The 23,750-nt window shown below is 41.8% G+C and overlaps 1 protein-coding gene across 1 annotated transcript in view; it reads left to right on the forward strand.

The window, feature by feature from the left end:
- LOC122475307 (COBW domain-containing protein 2) overlaps positions 1-17,182 on the forward strand; it is a 51,920-nt gene extending 34,738 nt beyond the window's left edge. Inside the window, exons 9-15 of the mRNA XM_043567142.1 lie at positions 539-583; positions 5,936-5,992; positions 9,116-9,167; positions 13,847-13,915; positions 14,019-14,084; positions 16,362-16,491; positions 16,869-17,182. Of these exons, the coding sequence (XP_043423077.1) occupies positions 539-583; positions 5,936-5,992; positions 9,116-9,167; positions 13,847-13,915; positions 14,019-14,084; positions 16,362-16,491; positions 16,869-16,975 (526 nt within the window). The 3' untranslated portion in view covers positions 16,976-17,182. The remainder of the gene's footprint in view (positions 1-538; positions 584-5,935; positions 5,993-9,115; positions 9,168-13,846; positions 13,916-14,018; positions 14,085-16,361; positions 16,492-16,868) is intronic.
- The last annotated feature ends 6,568 nt before the right edge of the window (positions 17,183-23,750 follow it).

Consider the following 23,750-nt stretch of genomic DNA (forward strand, 5'->3'; position numbering starts at 1 on the left):
TTCTAGGTAGGGAACCGGAGAGATTATCCTGTGAACGAACCTGGTTGTGTGACTTGGCGTCACTGTGGATCCTGAGGACAGCCTGGGGTCACAGCCCCTCGCAGCCAGGTTTTGATTTCCAGCGTGTGTGGAGCCATTTGCACAGCGTGTGCTTGTGGAAAATTGAGCATCGGTGAAAATTTTGATTGGTCCGCTCATTTTGAGACCGTTAGAAGTACTGGCTATGTATGAATCATTTTTCTCAGTCATTTATAAGGGTCTCTTTATAATTCACTAAGTAGCCCCTGGTTTTTCAGCTGTACAGTAGATTTTTGTGTATCATGTGTTAATACCTAAGTGGAATATACCTGATTTATGATTAGAAAGAGAAATAGTAAGCTGTAAAAAATGTAAGTTTTGTTTTTTATTTTTTTCTCACTCCAGATATATTCGTATATGCTTACTTCCTGTTTTAGAAACTGTGTGCCTTAATGATTTTTAAAAAGTTTAACATGTACTCTTTTTAACCCTTCCTTCCTCATTTTTATGTTTATTTCAGATCAATAAATGGACTGGGAAAAATTTTAGAAACACAAAGATCAAGGTACTTTTAAAGCTGTTACTAATATTAACAATAAATAATGTTAGTTCATAGTAGTTACTAAGAAATTGATAAATATGCTTGATTCTATTATAAGAAAGATGTATGTGCATTTTTGAAAAATGGGGCCCCAAAACGTTTTGAATGAAATTAGTTTGGCATATTTGGTTAATATGTTTGCTTCTCCTTGTAGCTAAGACTACCGAGCCATGGTAAGGCTGTGTCACTGCGCTTTTGCTTAATGAGGAAGAAAACACTTAGAACCGCTCAAAAAAGTAACTGGTATAGAAATCTGTAAAAGTATACTATTAGGAATCTTAGTTTGAGGTGCTCAAAAGGCCTAGTAGTTTTAAAAAACTGCTTAGTTTTTTGTACAGTTGCAAAAATAATCTGTCGTGTAAAAATACACCGAAGCTTTACCTTTTAGTTCCTAATGCATCCTTTTTAAAATGTTGATTTCCAGTTCCTGTAGGTTCTTCTGTTTTTTCATTCTTTCATACAGATGTGCATTACTTTATAAAATAGATGTGTTCTTGAAACATCTGTGAAGTGTATTTCGGTGGATTAAATTCTGTGTTCCACCGAATGCTCTTAGGATTTCAGAAAATTTCTTCCGGGGGTATGTCGTTAAGCTCATTTTTTAGCAAGAGTGGCTCAAGCAGCTGATGGAACCCGCGGCTCTGAGGCCATCTCGCGCCAGTCCGCTCCCGCCTTCAGACGTTGTCTCCTCGGAGCTGCATAAGGGGCCTCAGCGGAGAGGCCCGTCTGCTGGGGCAGAGCTTAGAGGTGCTGACAGACTACTGGAGGCGGGAGGCAGCGGCAGCAGCTGCTTGGATGCATGAGAACAGCTGGGGAGCTAATTCGCTATGTGTCCTCAGAAGCCCCCGGTCCTCCGACACAGGTAGCGGAAGAATGCCCTTAGTGGGAGGCCTAGACGAGCGCGCACCAAATGTGCCTCCTGCATTTCAGATTCCAGCGTAGAGCAGCTCTGATCGTCTGACTCGTCCCAGAGCCATTCCTCAGTCATCTGGCTTCTTCCTCCTGCCTTTTATTTACTATTTTCTTTCTCCTTCAATTTTCACTTCGTTACAGAGTGACACACAGACGCCCACACGAAGCTGACACAAGTTGTTAAAAACCGTATCCGTAAATAGCTGTGTTTCTGCGCAGTAGCGTTTACGTGGTTTGTATTTACAGACCTCTCCGATCACTTTTTCTAGGCCCCTGGATTTGCTGTGCATAATTCTTCTTTTTGTTGGTTTTTATTGTAGACCTTTATGTCCTGCATAAAGGTTTTATCTTGAAGAGTTTATTGTGTGACAATTTTGATGTTTATATGACATTTCTAACATTCGTTCTGTCGTGTTCTAGAGCAGGAAACATGCGGTGATTAAATTTTGTTACTTGGAATGGACAAATGAACAAATGAATAAAATCTCCTTTTTTCGTCTGTTTCTTCAGTGTCTTGTGTTTGCCGTTGCCTCTGAGAATCTAGGGACTTTCTGAAATGGTACTTCCTTGCTGTGAGGACTGAAGTTGGATTGGGATCTTTTTCAGTGAAGATCAGACCTCACCATGGTCATGAATCTTACATTAAATATTTCCTCCAATTCCTGGAAGCATAGCAACTTGAGCTTCCCGGTTTAGAAACTAGAGATTTGGTTTTTAACAAAATAGTTGAAATCACTGTTGGAAGTTTTGTTTTATTGTGCTTGTCTCTTTGTTTTTAAATTTTGATCCCTCAAGCATGTTGTGGTTGACAGACGCTCATAGTAGTAAAACTGACAATAACAAGATAATAATGTGCATGTATAGAAAAGGCTTGCTTGAGTATTTAAGTTGAGGAATAAGAATCCTGGGTAACATTGTCTTATTGGGAAGACTTGAGTTGACTTCGAGGCAAATGGAGGTTCTAATGGGCCACGTAGACCGCAGAAGTAGGAGTGGAAGATCAGAAGAAGTGCCCTTCTTATCTTATTCTGACTTTTTTTTAATCTGGGAGATTTCAGCAGACTGAACAGAGGAAAACCAAAATCCACTTGTTCAATAATAAGTTAACCAATTCAACAAACTGTTGAACTTTCTCCTAGTTGGTAGGCATTTCTTGGCTCGTAGAGGATTTACGGAACGGGTAAGGCAAAAACTACCTTTGAGGTAGGTGATCATTTGGGGAAGACAGAGGGAAATAAGCAAAAACCAATATACTGGATATTATTACTATAACAGGAATAGTAAATGTGTAGGGTCCTATGAGAACAGGAACATCGAGGAACAAATACTCAATTCTTCTTGATGAAGACTCAGGAAATTTTGAGAAGGTGATTATTGACTTGAGTCTTGAGGAGTGAATCGGAACTTTCCAGATGAACAACAGTAGCCGTGGTTTTCCAGGCATAAGGAAGATGTTGTATTCCAGAGACCTGAATATTTTAGAATGAGTAGTGCACATGGTTGTATGGCAGAGAGAAAAAGAGGTGCGCCTGAAGAGAAGGAGAACTTTCCGCAAAGGGTCTTGAATGCCATGACTCATAGTTTGGATCTTTTTTCTGTGGGCAGCAAGGAGTTAGTGAAAGGTTTTAAAAGCAGTGTAAGTTCTGGGAGAAGGATTGAATATGGTGCAGTTCTCCAAGGAAGGAAATAGAAGGAGGAACAGCTTCCGGAGGAGGTAGTGATAGCAGGGGTTTGGTAAAAGGTGATTAGTTGAGGTTCATAGTGAGTTTGAGGTGCCACTGGGGAATGCCTTCGGGAATTTAGTTCTAGAGTTCAGGACTTAGCTATGGGATGGGTTTGACAATTCATAGATCTGGAATTGGCTGGTGGCACCTGTTCAGGAGACTCCTTGAACTTCAAAAAGATGACCATAAACACTAACCCTGGGGTCGTAGCTCAGCTCCCCTCCCACCACATTAAAACTGATGGCAATCGTTTTGCTGTTTTTATTTATTTTTGTATATTGCTGTTTGGGAAATAGCTGATGTTTTTATCTCTAAAGGAGGAAATTAGGGGCGCCTGGGTGGCGCAGTCGGTTAAGCGTCCGACTTCAGCCAGGTCACGATCTCGCAGTCCGTGGGTTCGAGCCCCGCGTCGGGCTCTGGGCTGATGGCTCAGAGCTTGGAGGCTGTTTCTGATTCTGTGTCTCCCTCTCTCTCTGCCCCTCCCCCACTCATGCTCTGTCTCTCTCTGTCCCAAAAATAAATAAAAAACGTTGAAAAAAAATTAAAAAAAAAATAGATAAAGGAGGAAATTAAATATATTTCATGCCATGGAAATTAGTTTTCTAATTGGATGAGTGAAGGAATTTATTTTCCATGATGGTCCTAGATTTGGGGCAGGTCCCTGGTAACTCCAGTCTGGAATCTTAGACATTTCCTGTTTTACTCTCCATTGAGAATCTGGTGAGATAAAGTGAGAGACTGGTGTTGTTTTTTATTCTCTATAGATTTTTTTTTGCCCCCCTCCCTTCCAACGCTGCTGCCATGCCCCCTATTTCCCCAACGGCCCCTGCCAAGGAGGGAGTGCTGATCGAGGCAGGAGAGCAGAGCTCCCCCAGCCTTATTCGAGTAGCCCCCCCACATCTACAGAAAAGAGAGGCACACACCTGGGCACCCCCAGCTCTGCTGCGGGAATGAGGGCAGCGGCTCAGTGGAGGCAGCCTCAGTGGGGATGCTATTCTCTGTAGATGTACAGGTCTAGCGTTGATCCTGTGTATTTGGAAATATCAAAGGATTCTGGGTATCAAGCAGGATTCTTTCTAAATGTGTGACGTGGTTTCTCAAGAACACTGTCAGAGTGAAACTAGTTTATTTTAGAAACTGGTGCGTGAAAACTGATTTTTGGTACTCACACAGCGCGCCTGGATTCGGATAGTCCTAGGATTGGCAGGTGTACTTTTAAACTTTAAGCTGTTTCCTGATAAAGAGGACAGACTTGGGGGAGAGCTTCACTCATTTATCACCTGTCAATATAAATAGTTGCTCAGCGGTCATGGTGAAAATGGAAAGATGTTTAATGTTAAGGCTTTGATCTCTTCAGTAAGTCAGTATTCAGAAATTTCTTCGTGGAACATTTACTTTTTTCCTTGATGATTTTCCTGATTCTTTTCATCTAGAGTGTCCAGAATTTGAAATGTTGTCATAGTCTATTAACATATAACTTTGGAGTATTATTCTGTCAGTAAGATGGGAGTTTGCTCTGTGGCAGGGTAAGTGGTCATAATCCAACGGTACTGTTGCCCCAAGTATGGCTCTATAGCAGACGGTGTGAGAACCAGGCAAGGCTGGTCACTCCCACGTTACAGGAGCTGGTTGGGCTTACATGTTTGCACCTTTTAAAAAAATCTTGAGTTTGACCAAGGTTCATTCTCCTCGAGAGAACTTAATGAATGGTTGGCCAATTCCTAGAGTCTCATTTTGAAATTTATACTGCTGTCATTTTCCTTAAACATTCCTTCATTGTAGCTTTGATGATAGAGAAATGACTGTCCTCTGCTGTTTTATAGGCGCATGTAAAAATTGGAACTCATTCACTAGTCTTTGTAAATTGACTTTTATGTATTTAAACCAAGACGCATGCTGCTGTTTGTGATACGATACTCTCTTCTGATGTGAATCACTGCTTTCCTAATGGGGCTTAATTATAATCTCTGAATAATTCCCATTAATAATGTTTGTTCAGATAGAGCACCAAACGGGAATTTCCCGTCTCTAGGCATCCCCGTTCTGAAGGAAGTGAAATCTCAAACCACATTCTTTGGGTGTAGATTCGGGGCATAGAGTGAATACTTCTACATTAGGTTTGACTCCTCCTGTTCTTAAAAAATTACCTGTTATATCATGGAAGGGGGGGAGTGAAGTAAAAGAAACCCAGAAATTCCAAAGGTAGGGTACTGCAGTGCTGTGTTACCACTTCTGTCATTGCATTTTTGAGTAATAAACCGCTGTTTTGAAGAACTCCAGTTCGACAACTGATTTTTGGGGGGGGGGGGGGGGAGTTGCAAAAATGTATTGGAAAGGCTCATAAATTTCCAGGATGGAAAAGACAATTACAGGTCAAACCCACAAACATAAACCACCAACAGGAAACTATAGCTCACTGAAGCAATAATCAAGTAATTTTCTCCCTTGATTTTATACTGTTCACTGTTTTTTGAATTTAATGAATAAATTCTGTTAAAATTTTTTACAACGGGCTTTTTGTTCCTTGCTTGTCATTTTTACATGTTTCCCAAAATAGTATAATATATTGACTAAACTTTATGTCTACATTTTTGGCAAGAGTCTTAGAGATATTTTTCCTGATTAATTAAATACATTTCACAGAATTTCACGCTGTTTATACTGGATTTCTTCCTTTTAGAGTTGATCTCTCTAATGTGTTAGATCTTCATGCCTTTGACAGTCTTTCTGGAATAAGGTATGTTTTCTGTATTTTGTTCACTTTTATTGTAATTTCGTTTTATTCTACTCATTTGTGACGCAGGGATGATTTATACAGTTGCACACTTGATTTAAGCTTCTTGTCATTCCTTTGGCATACGGGATCATTCCTAATAATGATGTTCTTGAAAGTTTTGTCAATTGGATGTTTGGAAATCGTAATGCATTTTCCTGTAGAAATTATAGTGTAAATAGTAGTTAACTTTAGAGATCAATCACTAATATTTGTACACCAACTACTGTATGTAATACTTTATTTCTATGAGAAAATGCATGAAATACATAAAAAAAAATTAGCTTGGGGTATTCCCTCAGGTTCCTCCTTTCTCCTGAAGTGATGGATCACTTTCCTGTTCCTTTCCCTGGGAGGAATCTTTATTGAGGGAGAGGAACATATCTTTCTTCCCTGGACATCGGCATCTTTTTTTTTTTTTTAATCATCTTGATTATGCTTAAGTGTACAATTCACTAGTGTTCAGTATATTCACATGGTTGTGGAAAACTGAAACTCTGCAACTATGGATTGACAGCTCTCCATTTTCCCCTCCCCACAGCCCCTGGCCACCACCGTTCAGTGATGCGTTTTTAAGAATTTGACTGCTTTAGATACCTGAAAGCGGTGGAATCATATTGGCGTTCGTCTTACTGTAACTGGCTTATTTCACTTAGTCCTCAACGTTCATCCATGTTGCAGCGTGTGACAGGGTTTCTTTCCTTTTTGATGCTAAATGCCCCAGTAGACGTATGCACCACATTTTGTTCACCCGTTCATCCGTGGATGGCCGTTCAGCCGGCTTTCTCCCCTTGGCCGTTGGGAGAAGTGCTCCTGTGAATGTGGGTGTGCACATGTCTCTTCGAGATTCCTGTTTTCAGTTCTCTTGGATACGTACCCAGAAGTGGGATTTCTGGGTCATACGGTGCTTATATTTTTAATTTTTTGAGGAAAACCTTACTGTTTTCCAGAGCAGCTGCACTGTTTTCACTTCCCACCAGCAGCGCACACGTGTTCGGTCTGTCCACACCCTCGTCCACACTTGCTGTTTTCTGTTGTTTTAGGTAGTAGCGGTCCTAATGGGTGTGAGCTGATAACTTGTTGTGGTTTTGATTTGCATTTCTCTAGTGGTTGGAGATACTGAACATCTTTTCGTGTGCTCATTAGCCATTTGTAGATCATTTTTGGAGCAATGTCTATTCAAGTACATGGTCCATTTTTTCATCAGGTGGTTTTGTTGTTGTTGTTGTGGCTGAGCTGGGAGTTTTTTTTAATGTATTCCAGGTATTAACCCCTCATTAGATACGTGATTTGGAAATATTTTCTCCCATTTCTTCTGAAGTAGTTGAGTCCTAAGTCTCACGTGAGAGGTACCCTCCCCATGCCCAGAGGAAAGGAGCCTTCTTTCTGAAGACCAAGGCACGTTCGGAGCGATGTGCAGGAACAGACCTCTGAGTTTCCCCCGTTTACTCCACTTGGTTCATACCATGTCCTGTCCTATCTTTGCATGACCTTTCACTCTTCATGAAACCTAGCATAAAAACACTCGGGCACAAGCATTTCCTTGGTTCTTCATTTCTTTGTGAAGGCTCCTGTGTCACGTAAAACTTACAATAAATAAACTTGCACCCTTTTCGCCTGTTAATCTGTGTTTGGCAATCTGATTTCCACACCAGCCAGGCTCCTGAGAGGGTCGAGGAGAACTTTTTCCTTCCTGTGCAAGTCGTTGGCAGTTATTTTTAACAGCACTAAATATTGAACATAGAGAAAGAGCTTGTGATTTTCCAAACATTTTCAAAGGTAATCTCCTTCCACACTTGCTTAAGAACAGTGATAATGCATTAGTGACACTTAAAGGAGTGGCTGTTTCACGCGATGCCCTCTCTGCGTGGATCAGGCCTTTGCATAACTTCTCCTGTGCTCAGTTGCTAAAATGGAGAATCCAACCAGCTGGGAAGGATTTAATTTGACACTTTCTCTGCGGAGACCCCCTCCAGTGAGGCTCATTTCCCTCCAGCCGTTCCTACAATCCTTTCCTCTTTTCTAAACTTGCTGTTACTAATTTACCCCTCACTGTTCTGCGAAGCAAAACATCTGCAAGGTTTTAAGTCCTTTTCCTCCTCCCAGCCTACCCCCATCAGTGTCTAAATGTCTGCTGCTGCTGATATGGTTGTCATTTGTTATGCCATACTGATCTTCTCGTGTGCTCATATCAGAACAATGCATTTGTAAGATTCTGACCTTCTGGTTTTTCCCAGTCCCAGGTAACAGACTATATAGCAGGCTTTATATTTCCGGATACTACTTACTTTATAATAAGTAGATACATTCAAGGGAAAACACCGGTAAAGGAAAAAGTAGACCCTTCTACCTGTCTTGAGGTAGACAGCAGCATTATTTTCACATTAGGGAGCATGGGGCGAGTGGATGAAATTTGGAGCATTAGTAAAATGCTTCTGTGTTTTTTTCTAGGCCTGTGATAGATCTGTGGGAATTAAAAAGAAATATATCCACAGATGTATTCAACCACACAAAATAGTGTCACCAGAGATTAGGTTTTTTTCAGTATTGTGTGTATAGGTATGGATGTGAACGTGTTGTACATTTGCTTTTATTGAAGCATAACATCCAATGTAATGTTTGTTTCACGGGTACCGCCATTGAGTCGGCCGTTCTGTGTATTACCCGGTGTTCACCGTAAGTGCGGTCACTATGTGTCCGTAATACAATGTTACTACAGTCTTATGGACTATATTCCCTGGGCTCTACTTTTCATCTTCTTGACTTACTTATTTTACAACTGGAAGCTTAGATCTCTTAATCCCCTTTATCTGTTTCACCCATCCCCCACCCCCTCTGACAGCCACCGGTTTGTTCTCTGTATTTAAGAGTCTCTTTGCGTGCTTGTTGAATGTGTGTATGTTCTTAGGAAAAATCTTTAAACGGTCTGTTAGCTTCTCTCTGTAAGAACATGTAAACAGCATCTAAAATTGGAACTCTGTTATAGATTGAGTTGTGGAAACTCTCCTTAGCTCGGTATCTTTAAGTAACACGTAAAGTTAAATCGGAAGTATATTGATCTTTGAATTTATAATCAGTTGTTTTTAGTTTGCAGAAAAAACTTCAACATGTGCCAACAACACAGCCTCACCTAGATCAGGTAAAAAAGTCTTAAAAAAATTTTTTTAAGCATTTTTTAAACTAAATTAGTTCCGCTAGGACGATACTTACATGATGACTATATACTGTATTTTATACTGTAACTATTACTACATTTATATTATTACTATGTACTATATTACATACTATTACTATTATGTACTATATTATACTGTCTTACTATATATGTATATTATATTTGTATTTTCCTCTTGCTAAAAAAACGCATTTTTGAACTGTGTTGATAATTTTCAGAATTTGGGTGCTTTTGAGGTAATCTCATCTAGCTTAATGCATCATAGGAAGTCCTCAAAGCAGTTGTTTCGAACCTGAGGACAAGGTGCTTTCTGGCCTCTCCGCTCTCAGGTCGCTGAGCATATTTCCCACCAGAAGGGTGGGAATCGGTGCTTAATGGCTTCCCCGGGGGCTCCCTGTGCAGCCTCTTCTTAACTCTGTTGAACTAACAGATCAAGGACAAGTCTGGTAAAAGCATGCGTGGCTTCCTTAAATAAAAACTGACTTTGAGTTTCGCCTGCAGGTAGCACTGTAAATTTGAAGTGCTTAAGGTGTCGTTCCTTTAGGCACTCTAAACACCTCGTTCCTGAGGCCAGTGTTGAAGACCCTGGAAGAAACGTCACCTGTTTTCACTGTCCCCACCCTCCTTTTAAGCAGGTCGTAGATGGTGCAGCTTTAGGGTAACTGCTTTGTTCCATCTCAGACCGAGAGAGCAAGGGGGGAGCAGTGCACCTCTTCCCGCCTCTGTCTCGAAACTGTCCCGCATTTTTTGCAGCATGACTCATTGTGACGGGGCCTGCACAGTAGCAGCTTCTTCTTCCCTTTGGCTCGTATTTATGGGGGCCTGTCCTACCGTGTTTGTGGCACCCTTCGCTCAGAAACGTCACAACATACTCATCCACACTTGTCTTTGGCGTGAGTGAGAGAAATACAGCTCTCTGGTGGTAGAATTTTTTAGAAGACGCAGTAGCAGTCACCAAGATGAACTGGAGGCATATTCTTACTGACTTTCTGGGGGAGGGAGACCATACGAGGAGTCCTCAGGAGGGAAAAATGAAGGATATAGTCACTTTCGAGATCCCTCATCATGGCCAGAATCTGTTCCTGCGATGTCTCACACAGACCTGGCGTGGCGTGTGGGATGCCTTACGGTTGTGGGTTGAAATGCTCTTTCCTGGTACTAGTCTGTGCATTCCTCAGATATGGATTCCTCGTTGTTTAGCACGGGGCATGTGTGCAGTGGTTGCTTGGGGAATATTTGTTACAAGAGCGGAAAGCCGTGATTCTTAAATGGGAACGTCAGAATCCCCGTTTAATATTGAATACTCCGTAGTCCCCACACCTCCGGTCTCCAGGACTGGGGCTTAGGTATGTGCACATTAATGCGTCTGTGTATTTTTAACATTTTATTGTGGAAATTTTACAAAGATCTACAAGAGTAGAGAGAACAGCAAAAGGAACCCTTTGTACACGTGACCCGGTTGCAGTGGCTGTCAACGTTTGCTGATTTTATGCCCTCTGTCTTCCCAGCACTTCTTTTGCTGGAGTATTTTTTAAACAGAAAATTTCAAACATACAGTCAAGTTGGATAGTGTAGTGAAACTGTGAGTACCCATTGCCCTTGCTAGAGTGTATTAAAGCAAATCCCAGACAGTATGTCATTTCACCAGTAAATAGAGCATGGCTGTTTGTTTTTTTCTGATGCACTCTCCTGCTTTAGATCTATAAACAGAGGGCAGAATATAATATTGCAGACAAAGGGCAGTGGGATTCAGGGTAATGATGGTCTGTCTCATGTGGTTTGGCGGGTCTGAGGCTTTGTGAAGGATAGTTTTTTTTCTTTTAACGTATAGTAAAGCATACAAGTTTTTAGTGTACAAGTCAATGTGTCTTTACGTACATTTGTGCCTGTGCGTTGGCCCATGGGCGCATACGAACACATATCTCTGTAATTCCCTCATAGATACAAATACAGCAAATTCCCACCATCGTCAAGAGAGTTCCCTTGTGTCCCTTTTCAGTTAGGAACACTCCTTGCAAAGATGCCCCTCCTATTCCGAGTAAGACATCAAGAAGTAGATTTTTGTTTGACTGGAAGAAGTAAGGGAAAGAGCAACCCGGATATCTCAAAGTGGGCAGGCGAGCATGCTCTAGGAGAGGGGGACTCTGGCGCACACGTCCTGGTGGCCGCTTCCTGCTGGAATCCTGAGCTAAGGTGTTGGGCTATGATGGGCCGGCACAGGGAACCGCTCTGTGCTGTGGGGCAGGGGCAGGGAAGCTGGATTGGAGTTGCAGTCAGGAGACCAAGCAGGGAGATCCCCTGTGACGAGGGCCTGCACTGCGCTGGTCGCAGGGGGCGTGGAGATGGGATAGATCAAGGACAGACTCATACTAGACCTGTCTGAATAGCCTTACTGACTGGTGCTGGGGCGGTAAGACAGAAGTCATGGGAAACGGGCCTGGATTGACTAGAGGAACCTATTGCTTCAGTTTTCTGCTTCTTTCTGTGTCTGGGAAAAGGAGAGTTAATTTTAGATTCGACTCTAGAACTGGGAAGAAGTCTGAAGTAGGTAATACCTAGGACATAGTAGGTATGTTACTACTAAAGTTTAATCCCCGAATCCTCTTTAATGCAGCTCTCTATCTTCCTGGGCCCTTTGTTTGCTCCCTGTAAGGAGGACCCGGGATTGGAGGGTGGGAAGGTAAGAAATCCCAAATGGCAGCCTGTGCATAGTTTATTTAGTAGAGCCAATTAAAGGAGGGATAACAAGTTGTGACCCTCAACTTCTGCCCTGGGAATTTACAGATCTCATCTCCTTTACGGTCTGCCCACTGCGAGGAGGATTTATTGGTACAGGAAAACATCTAGTTCTAAAATCTGTATCTGCATTGTCTTAATTTTTAAAACCCTTTTTATCTCATATTGGAGTTAATTGAACCCCTTAGAAATATTTTCATATTTCTAACCTGCCAAAAGCAACAACCATTCTCAGTAGAAGCTCTTTAAGAATAAAAAAGCATTATTGAGTTCTATGTTGAGACCTTTTCAATCTGAAAAGCCAAGTTCTCCAACTTGAATAAAATACATTTTAAGCAGTTTTGAAGGTTCACTTGCTACTTTCATTTGAAAATGACAAATGATGTTTCATTTACATCCTTTTGCTACATATTTGATATGCTATATGATGTGCTGTAAGTTTTGATATGCATTTTTTGGTATTATTGGTAGTGATTGCTTTTTTTAATCTTTTTTTCAAAAAATTTTAATGTTATTTATTCTGAGAGAGAGAGAGAGAGAGAATGAGCAGAGGACAGACAGAGAAAGAGGGAGAGAGAGCATCCCAGCAGGCTCCCCACTGTCAGCACAGAGCCTGACGCGGGGCTTTGACGCGGGGATTAATCTCACAAACGGTGAGATTGTGACCTGAGCCAAAATCAAGAGTTGGATGCTTAACTGACTGAGCCACCCAGGCGCCCCTAAAAATCTGACATTCTAAGTCAATTTTAGTTGGCTTTCATGTCTCATATTTAGCAAGTAAGTGCTTTCTGTTTTTCCTGTTACTAGCACCAGTGGAGAGTAAACGTCAGTATATTTTGTCCTTAGATTGGTCTTTAGTACTTACCTTTAGCTCTTCTCTGTTTGTATAAAAAACAATTGGTCTTTTCATATTTCCTACTATAAGCCTTTGTGATTTTCTGTTGGTGAATAAAATTACTGTTCAGTTGTAGGAAATTATACAAAGCTGTGCTTTAGTTTGTTTTCTCTTCCTGTTTTAAAGCTTGGCTTGAGTGTATTATCCTGATTATGCAAGGTGGGATTTGTGTTTCCATCATGTTATGCTTGGCCCTTATGTATTTTCTTCATGAAGTTGAAATTTGGGGTCACAGTAGCCAGTGGAGCTTTGGACTTTGATTATGTGACCAGGAAATCTTGAGATTCAGGTTCCTTAGAGTGGACAGTGAGATTTATCAAGAGCAGGGAGAAAAATAAATCTCAAAGTCAACATTGTAAATGATGTCAACCTTCTACAACCAAAGGTGACATTATACTGTCATTCTCATGGCCAGATACTCCTCTCCCTTTGGCATATGCTTGGTCAGAGCTAAACTGAATTTTTCCTTTGTGGTGTTCCCAGAGAACTTTTGAAAGTACACTTATGCTTTTGAGTTTTACTCATGGATCTAAGTAGTTTATTTTTTCTGAGCCTCCTTTCCTCCAATTTATAAAATGTCAATAATTCTGTTTATTCCACAGGCCTGTTGTCACAAGTAAATGAAACATGAAATGAAGTGACCCAGGCAAAGTACCTGGCTTAGAACATAGTCGATACACTGTATATATCATGCTGAGAATCCTGGAAAGAATGCATTAAACAATGAGTATCCTCTTCTGAAAGTTTCTGTTTAAGTACTAAGCCACGGATGAACTCTGCAGAATACAGAAAATGAATTGCTGCTATCAGAACTCAGCAAGACAGTGAAAAAGATACACCTAATGTAGTTGTTAGGCAACATAAATGTTCATGAACGTGTTTCTGTCTTAAAGGTTAATGTATTTAATGTCTTAAAACGTAAATATACTTTGCATCTTAAAACTTGTGATTTTTAAAAATATATGACATTACTTTAAAAAAATCATTATTGATGGTCTCTCTTGATTTATAGAGCGTTCTTACAGTGACATTTGAAGTACCAGGAAATGCAAAGGAAGAAAGTCTGAATGTATTTATTCAGGTGAGTGCAGTATGTAACTGATAATGACTTACCACCTGTTTGGGTTACATGGCTGTTGCCGGGAGGAATGGTTGGTCTTATTAAAATATGTCACTTGTTCCAGAATCTTCTGTGGGAGAAGAATGTGAGGAACAAGGATGGTGACTGCATGGAGGTCATACGGCTAAAGGTACGGTGTGGTTTTCACTTTCATCCTTTTGGACAAAGGCCCCTTCCTTTCTTGGCTGTTACTTAACACCGTATTTGGTTTTAGAAGAAGCGCTGGTTTTAGTACAAATGACTTTGGTCTGTTTTCATTTTTCGGTGTTTCCATTGCTGAAAAGAAGCTTTGGCAATCACTGCATAAAGCGTGATTTATGCGCATAGCTGGCATGTAGCGTTGCAGCTCACGCAGCCTGTGCGCTCAGAAACATCTCTCCTGTTCTGAGCAGTGATGTGGCTGATAACCTTGACTCGCTGGACCTCTCCTTTCCTTGGCACACAGCTTGGTCCCTTCGCGAACGCTGACTGTCTTCTTGTGTTTAATTTTCCAAGAGCGCTTCATTGACAGAAGTAACATTAGAAATCTTGCCGCGGCTGAACCCGTGTTACTTCGTACTTGTAGCAGACGCTGAACAGTGGTCATACTGTAAACAGAGTTCCAGAAGACCTGGAGAAAGCTTGCTCTGCGTTTGAAACCCATCCACGTTACTTAGCATTTGGGGATTTATGTCATGGAAGGTGTTTTTTTCCAGGGGGCAGTGTTCTATGTGGTGTGCTTAACCACTCAGCAGTCTACTCCCACGTTTCCAGAAGGTTTTCTTATGACTACTTACTATTACTGTTAGTAACTAGATTTTCCTGTTAGCAGCTGACCTCCTGGGGTCACTAGAATGATGAAGGCTGACGCTATCAAGAAACCATTCAGGAGACACCTGGGTGGCCCAGTCGGTTAAGTTCAGCTGAAGTTTGGCTTCAGCTCAGGCCATGATCTCACAGTTCATGGGTTCAAGCCCCACGTCAGGCTCCACGCTGACAGCTCCGAGCCTGGGACTGCTTCGGATTCTGTGTCTCCCTCTCTCTCTGCCCTTCCCCTGCTCATGGTCTGTCTCTCTCTGTCTCTGTCTCTCAAAAAGAAAGAAACGTTAAAGACTTTTTAAAAAGCCATTCAGGTTTAGATGTGCTCACTCCCTGTGCTGACTCTGCCTGGGACTGGCTTTAGAGCCATGGGTGAATCTCAGTCTGTTCCCAAGTCCTTCCCACCCACAGGAGCTAAGCCTGATCCCGGAGCTGCTGCTCTGATGACAGTAGCACCATTTCCATCCAGGATCCTAACAGGCAGATTGTATCTCAGTCTGCGACCGCTTCTGTCCCTGCTACTGAATGGGGAGCGGTTACTACAGAAGCAGCCCTTCAGGCCTTTACGCTGATGCTGCAGCCCGGACCTCACCACAGACCTCAGTGGCTCATCCCGCACCGTCCTGGCGTGGCTTTTGTCCCTGGGTGTGTGACGGTTTTTCTGCAGCCCTTCGTCCTCTGTGGTTCTTCCCTTGTCCTTCCTCTCGTCACAACAACCCTGTGAGTCTCCCTTCATAGACTTCCTTCTCCGCCCTGCTGCAGAGGACCAGGGCTCTACCGATGAGCTTGTTTAACATGTTCGCTCTGGTAACAGCTGGAAGGTCAGAGTCCTTCTACAAGTAACCTAAGACTGTTTAGATAATTCTTTCCCAGGAGCTATTACATATTAAAATCCGGTGTAAAAAGGAGAAAACAAAACTGGGCAAAGGAAAACATGAAGAACATACACCTAAAATACACCCGTACACCAAAACCACGCCAAAGTTTTGTGGTGGGAATGACCTTGAGTGGTTTGTCTCTTACTGTTTTGCAATATGTATATTAAGTTAATAACAAATAAGTGTAACAAACATCATTTCAGAGAAATTGTTTCATCCTCAAGGAGCCAGTTTATCAGATAATTTGTTTCACTTCTGCAAGTCAATATAAAATGAATTGTATCCAGATAGATTTATTTTTCTTTTCCTTTATTTCATTATTATCTGCTCCATTTATTGCAACCCAGTGAAAAATTATCACCCAAATCCTTTAACTCCTCAAATTGTCCCACTGAGACTGTGAAACAAGGTAAAATCCTTAAAAGTAGAAAAATCACTAGAATTCGATGCATGTTTTATCATTTGGTTGTTTCAACTTTTCAGATAACCTAATACGTGTATTTTATTACAAAAAGGGACTTTTTTTTTTAAAAACATTGTACACAAATGCTTGAAATTTAAATTTAAAAATCAGAGGCTGTAAGAAACTATTTCCATAAGGCACAAATAACTAGATTTAAGTAATTTTCACAGAATCTTTATGGGTTTGTATTGAAAATGGAACGGCAATAATCCGATAACACTCTCTGTTGTGAATTTGAACTGAGGCTGATTGATCCCTCTCTGAGCAGGGGCTGGTGTCGATCAAAGACAAAGTAAAACAGGTGATTGTCCAAGGTGTCCATGAGCTCTATGACCTGGAGGAGACCCCGCTGAGCTGGAAAGATGACACAGAGAGAACAAATCGATTGGTTCTTATTGGTAAGTGAAATTGGTAAATTTCTAAAGCACAGTCAAATATATATTTGAAAGTGATATAATATGCCAAACTGTAGCAAGATTAACCAGTCTGAGTCCCTGTGATTAGTTAATGTATTTGTCTTCATGATGTGATAACATTCGTAAGAACTTGGTAGGCATTTTACTCTTTTCTTCAAACAGGTTTAGAAAATAATTAATTGAAATGCCAGTTTCGTTCTAAGGGACTTAACTAGAAATAGAAAGTTGAAGGGATCACTAATTACTTTCTTTTTGTAAATTTCTGAAGATTACCAAGCATTTCATGATTTGGAATTGATAGGCAAACTGTCCTTTTAATAAGCATGATATAATCACACCCTATTTTGTTCTGTGTGCAGGCAGGAATTTAGATAAGGAGATCCTTAAACAACTATTTATAGCTACTGTGACTGAAACAGAAAAGCGGTGGACGGCACATTGCAAAGAAGATCAAGTTTGTCCATAACACTAGAAGCATTTCTAACCCAAGGGACTGGGTGATAAATTGGGAATAAGTTTCCTACTGGTTATATGTCAAGCATCTGTTCTTTGTGTTACTTCTGTTATGAATTCCAGTGTACTTTAGTGTTTATTTAATGGAACATGTAAAATTTAGTAGATAAGTACTATAAAACATTTGACATTCATACAATAAAACATAATACCCTCTGAAGTGGGGGTTTTTTGTGTGTTTTTGTTTGTTTTTTAGTGTTTATTTATTTTTGAAAGAGAGAGCATGCAGGGGAGGGGCAGAGAGGGAGAGAGAGAATGCCAAGGAGGCATTCTCTGCACTGACAGCACGGGGCTCAAACTCACACGCTGTGAGATGATGACCTGAAACCAAGAGCCAGATGCTTAACCAACTCAGCCACCCAGGTCCCTCTGTTTCTGTTTTTGTTTTTTAAATAGATGTTTCACAGAAATACCTGTCAGAATTGGCTTTGGAATTTACATACTCTGGATTTTTCACCCATGGAAATTATTTATAATCATAATGATAAAAGTTAGCGTCAGCTTAGAACTAAGAATGGCAGCTGATTGCATAGATATTTTATCGTTATTAAAAAATTACAAAAAAAATTTTTTAATGTTTATTTTTGAGAGAGAGAGACCGAGCACAAGCAGGGGAGGGGCAGAGAGAGAGGGAGACACAGAATCCGAAGCAGGCTCCAGGCTCTGAGCTGTCAGCACAGAGCCCCACGTGGGGCTCGAACTCACGAACTGTAACACCATGACCTGAGCCGAAGTCGGACGCTTAACCGACTGAGCCACCCGGGCACCCCAAGATATTTTTTTAAAGAACAAATAATGTCACCATTTTTATTAAATGAAATAAAAGTCTTGTAGACTTATGAGTGGAAGAAATCAGAGTCAAACAACTGGAACCACCTCTTGTTCTAAGCTTTACTGGTGGAGTCCTGGAACTTCAGCCCTTTGTAACATATTTATACGATTCCAGTTTAAGAGCTTTTGATGTTAAGTAGATTTTCCTATTGGTATTAAATCCATCTTGGTTTTTTTGAACTTCTTTAATTTTCAGTATGAGCTAAAAAAGTGACGACGTACAGAACTTCAGAGGGAACTACAGATAACTTACGACAATTTAACCATCTTTCTATCAGGGGTTGGTGTGTAAGTACACAGGGGCTTACTTATCTGCTATTTCTATTGACGGCCAGGTCAGCATAACTGTGTTCAGACTGTAAGAGAAAAGCATTAGATGGAATTTTAAAGAGCTTTCTCAAACTAATGATTAAATATCAGAAGGCTATAGAAATGTTGTTCTAGAAATGTTTTTTCCTCAGAATTTTCACTGAAAGAATGTCCATCTCTGTGTCTTGAATGGCTCCGTCGGTTGGAGGCAGGCTAACTGGCCCAGTCATCTGTCTCTCTTCCCCTGCATTCTGTGCCTTTTTGATATAACCTTCTATATTCCTCCATCTGTCCCCTGAATCCAATCTCTTTTTAAATTTTTTTTAATGTTTATGTTTGAGAGAGACAGAGACAGAGTGTGAGTGGGGGAGGGGCAGAGAGGGAGACACAATTGAAACAGGCTCCAGGCTCCGAGTTGTCAGCACAGAGCCTGACGCGGGGCTCGAACCCACAGACCGTGAGATCATGACCTGAGCCGAAGTCGGATGTTTAACCGACGGAGCCACCCAGGCACCCCCTGAATCCAGTCTCTTAAATTCACGGTTCAGACAGTACGCTTACTCTGCGGCGGCAGATGGCAGATCGCCCAGTAGAAACGCAGCTGATTTTTGGGTCCCATCTGGGCTTTCATTCCAGTTGTGTTGCTTCTTGGCCTCGCAGTCTCGGGCGGAGCACTGTCTCCAAGGTCGGTTTCCTGGTTTATAAAGTGGGCGGCGTCATTTCGGTCATTCAGGGTTGTTGTGAGGGTTGCATAGGTTTGCAGGGCACCAAGTGGAGCCTGGGTACAGGCTTTCTTTTTCCTAACGAGGTAAATTTGATTTGTTTTATGGTCAGTGTTGCCACAGTAATAGTTCATAATGTTCCTTGGCAAATGGTAAGCACCTAGATTCCTCTGTTTACCGCCATGAGAGAGAGCTTACAATGAATTGCCCTGCTGTGGGGGAAATGTTTGGAGTACTGTTAATCTGTACTCTTAAAAATCTGCATTTATCAAAGTCCTAAACATTTTTTTCTTTAAGATGTATTAGTATGTAATCCTTTTTTATCACGTAAGTACTGACCAGATACATTTGTGTCCTACAAATCGCGGATGTCACAGATGAATCAGTCTCCCCTGACCTCTGTCCTTCAGTCGCTGACCCTCCTCGGGGGTGGGCAGTGTTGTCAGCATCGTGTCTGCCCTGGTACGTGTTGCTTTTCACTTACACACACACACACACACACACACACACACACACACACACACACACACGCTTACGTCGTGGCCCAAAGTGACTAGAGCCGTAGTATAAGCTGCTGCTTCTGGAGAGGTAGGAGCTTGCCGTAAATATCCTCAAGGAAGACATTTATTTTCATAATGTGTGTTTTATTTTGCTTAATTTTATTTTTTTAACATAAAAAATGTTTATTTTTTTAACTTAAAAAGATGTTTATTTCTGATAAAGAGAGTGCAAGCGGGGGTGGCACAGAGAGAGAGGGAGACACAGAATCAGAAGCAGGCCCCAGGCTCTGAGCTGTCAGCACAGAGCCCAATGTGGGGCTCGAACTCACAAAGCCATGAGATCATGAGCTGAGCCAAAGTCGGACGCCTAACCGACTGAGCCACCCAGGCGCCCTTTGATGTGTATACTTTAAAACGTCGTTCTTTTTAGATTTTAATGCACTTGGCTTTTTAAAAAACTCAACTATTAGCCTTAGACCTTCTTCCTTGACAGTGCATATGAATACGTCTTGTTCTTTAATTGCTGCGTAGAAATTCATAGGATAGCATAGAATACATTCCTTTAAAACATCATTTATTGATGGGGCGCCTGGGTGGCTCAGTCGGTTAAGCGTCCGACTCCGGCTCAGGTCATGATCTCGTGGGTCCATGAGTTTGAGCCCCGTCTCAGGCTCTGTGCTGACAGCTGAGAGCCTGGAGCCTGCTTTGGATTCTGTGTCGCCCTCTCTCTCTGACCCTCCCCCGTCTCTCTCTGTCTCAAAAATAAATAAATGTTAAAAAAAAATTAAAACATCATTTATTGAGAGATTCCACTTTGCCCAGGCTTGAGCGCTGGGCGAAACTGCACGTGAAAGATAAGGGCCTCATTCTTACAGTGTTTACATTTTGGTGGAGGGACGTAAATAAATTAGAAAAGAAGAGGAAAGTAAGGCCCATAACAGGACTGGGCGGTCCTGGAAAGCCTCCCTGAGGAGAGATGGGTGGAAGTTGAGGATGGAGTTAAAAGGCTTGGTGCACGGGGAGGGGGAGTCGGGAAGAAGGTTCCAGCAGACCAGCACCTAGTGGAGCAGCCTTTTAGCTGGGAGCCAGCACCACTGGTGCCAGACCGGGCCTGGGCCTGGGGGTGGGGGTGGGGCGGGGGGGTGGCGTTGGGAGCTGGGGCACGGAGCAGAACATCTGGTTTTAAGCTGGAGAAGCGGCGTGGTTTGTGATCGATCCCTGTGGCAGATGAACCAGCCCTTAACTGTTCTCGAAACTGCACATGGTGCTACAGTGAACATCATTGTGCAGCACGCCTCTTTGTTCTTAGGTGAGGATGCTTCTCCAGAGTAAGTGTGTACGTGTGGGATCCCTAGCTTCTGGGATGTGCACGCTGAAATTCTTAATAGATGCTGACCAGCTGCTCTCCCAAGTGGCTGGAAGTTTCCGCCTTACACAGTAGGCGGTGAGAATACCCATTTTTCCAAACCTAGTTAACCCTCTGTAACCTTGCCCGTCTGCGTAGAAAGGCACCTCACTGTTTTTATTCAGATTTCATATGGTTTTTTTTAATGTTGTTTATGTCTTCTTTTAAAGATGCTTTGTGTGTTCTTCATTCTTTTCCCCAAATGCAGTTTTCCACGATCAGAATCATCATCATTTAACCTGCACTTCAGAGGACTTTGGAACTTGTCATAGAGAATATATCCCCAACAGAATATTTACATTATATGTATATATAATGTGTATATATATATATGTGTGTGTGTGTGTGTGTATATATATGTATATATGTATGTATATATATATAATGTTTTTAATGTTTATTTCATTTATTTTGAGAGAGAGGGAGAGTCCAAGCAGGGGAGGGACAGAGATAGGAGAGAGAGAGAGAATCCGAAGCAGGCTCCGTGTCATAAGCACAGAGAGTAATGAAGGCAGGGCTCAGACTCACTAGAACTGTGACATCATGACCTGAGCCGAAGTCCAGAGCCGGACGCTTAACCAACTGAGCCACCCAGGCATCCCCGAGAATATGTATTTTTATAACTAAATAATGTGGGCCAGTATCCCAACTACAGACGATTTCAAGGGTATTGGTGGTGACGATGGTGATCAAGGTTTAGGCGCAGTTCATCTAAAACTCTATCGTTTACTGAGTAATACAGGATAGATTACTAAATGTCTCTGAGCCTTTGCCTCCTTATTCATACAATGGCGATAAAATGCAAATCTCTCACCATTGTTCCAGGGATGAAATTTAAAGCACCCTCAACAGAGTCTGAATGTAAGCGAATTCTTTTTCCAGCAAGATTTGATTTAAAAAAAAAAAACCCAAAAACTTAAAAACCCCAAACCAACAATTCTCAAGCTTGTGCGTACCTTCTTAAAACAGCTCTTTCCTAGGCTTTGCCCAGCTTTTAGTGTAAGGGGCCAGTGCCTTGGTACTGTGTGCCAGGGAGCTGGAGGAGGGGTCGACACAGGGTCAGAGGGAAGACCAGATAATTGAAAGGGTAATTCTCAGGTCATGATGTTTCCAGGAAGTTATCGACAAAATAAAGCTAAGAGACTTTTAAGCATTTACGGGCTTGGTTGTTTCCTAACTACAAATTGATTAATCGTCTCCTTTGCCTCAGTAGGGTAGGTGGGAGCACTGCTTTTAGATTGCTTTGAAAAGACTTCCCCGGTTTCAGAAATGCCATACGTTGTGCAAGTGATGTTGAAAGAAGTGAATTCTGCCTTTGTAGACTAGCAACTTGCCCTACCTCGAGGCAAAAGATACACTAGAGCTTTTTTTCTTCTTCTTCCCAGAGTTAGCTTTAATATTCAAATCAGCTTTAACTGTTGATGGCCACATTGCCTTTATTTATTTATTTTTATTTTTGAGTGAGAGAGTGCAAGCAGGGAAGGGGCGGGGGAGAGGGAGAGAGAATCCTAGGCAGGCTCCACGCTCAGTGAAGAGCCTGACGTGGGGCTCGACCTCACGGCTGTGAGATCACGACCTGAGCCGAAATCAAGAGTCAGATGCTTCACCACTGACTGAACCACCCAGGCGCCCTTATCTTGCCTTTAATTTTCAGAGTGGAATGGAGAGACACCAGACAGCATCATCCTTTTTGTAGATTAGTCTAGAAAGTTTGGTTTTTCATACTAGGACAGCATTGCGTGAGCTCCTGATGGGTTTGTTCAGAAAAAAAAACCTATTCCTTGTTAGGAAAGAAGCAATCCCCAAATATTACAGAGTCCCCACCATGCACAAGGCTGCATGTTAAATGCTGCAGGAGCTACAAAGGCAGGCTTCTCATTCTGAAGGCAACACTAAAGAATTGATGGGATGTGACTGTAAGAGTTTTTCTTTCTTTTCTTTCTTTCTTTCTTCCTTCCTTCCTTCCTTCCTTTCTTTCTTTCTTTCTCTTTCCTCCCCTTCCCCTTCTTTCCTTTTTTCCAGAGTGACTTGCCATAATGGAGTCTTTCCAAAGCACTCAGTTTTCATTGATAAAGCTCTTTGTTTTTACCTGGGCATATTTTGTATAACATTAGATATAATCACATACGATAAACTTTGCCCTTTAAAAAATTTTTTAATGTTTATTTTTTGAGAGCATGGGCGGGGGAGGGACAGAGAGAGAGAGGGAGACACAGACTCCGAAGCAGGCTCCAGGCTCTGAGCTGTCAGCACAGAGCCCGACAAAGGGCTCAAAGTCACGAACCGCGAGATGGTGACCTGAGCTGAAGTCGGACGCTTAACTGACTGAGCCACCCAGGCGCCCCTAAACTTTACCCTTTTAAAGTGTACAATTCATAGCTTTAGTAAATCCACCATAGCTAAGTCCAGAACATTTTCATTACTCCCCAAAGAAACTATCCATCAACGGTTACTCCCCATTTCCCCCTGTTCGTAGCCCCCAGCGGCCACCACGCTACTTTCTGTTTCTGTAATTGGCCTATTCAGACTCCTTTCACTCACCATGATGTTTTCAAGATCCATCCATATCTACACTTTGTTGCTTTTGTTGCTGAATGAAAGTCTGTATATTACCACATGTTGTTTATTCATTCATCGCCTGATGGGCGTTTGGGTTTCTCCTTTTTGGCTATTAGGCCTTTTTCCCATGTTTAATTTTTTAAACTAATAGAACGTAATTTTTGGATCAGTTTTAGATTTACAGGAAAAGTGAACAGACAGCACAAGATAAAAGTGCAGGTGGTTCAAGTTCCCATATTCCACCCCCCCCCCCCACATACACACATTCAGTTAATATCTTACAGTAGTATGGCACATTTGTTACAGTTAGTGGACTGATACTGATACATTATTATTAACTAAAGTCTGTAGTTTATTCACATAGCCTTATTCAGGCAGCCTGTTCAGATGGCCTGTCATTTT

This window comes from Prionailurus bengalensis, chromosome D4, assembly GCF_016509475.1.
Source record: "Prionailurus bengalensis isolate Pbe53 chromosome D4, Fcat_Pben_1.1_paternal_pri, whole genome shotgun sequence".
NCBI classification, from domain to species: domain Eukaryota; kingdom Metazoa; phylum Chordata; class Mammalia; order Carnivora; family Felidae; genus Prionailurus; species Prionailurus bengalensis.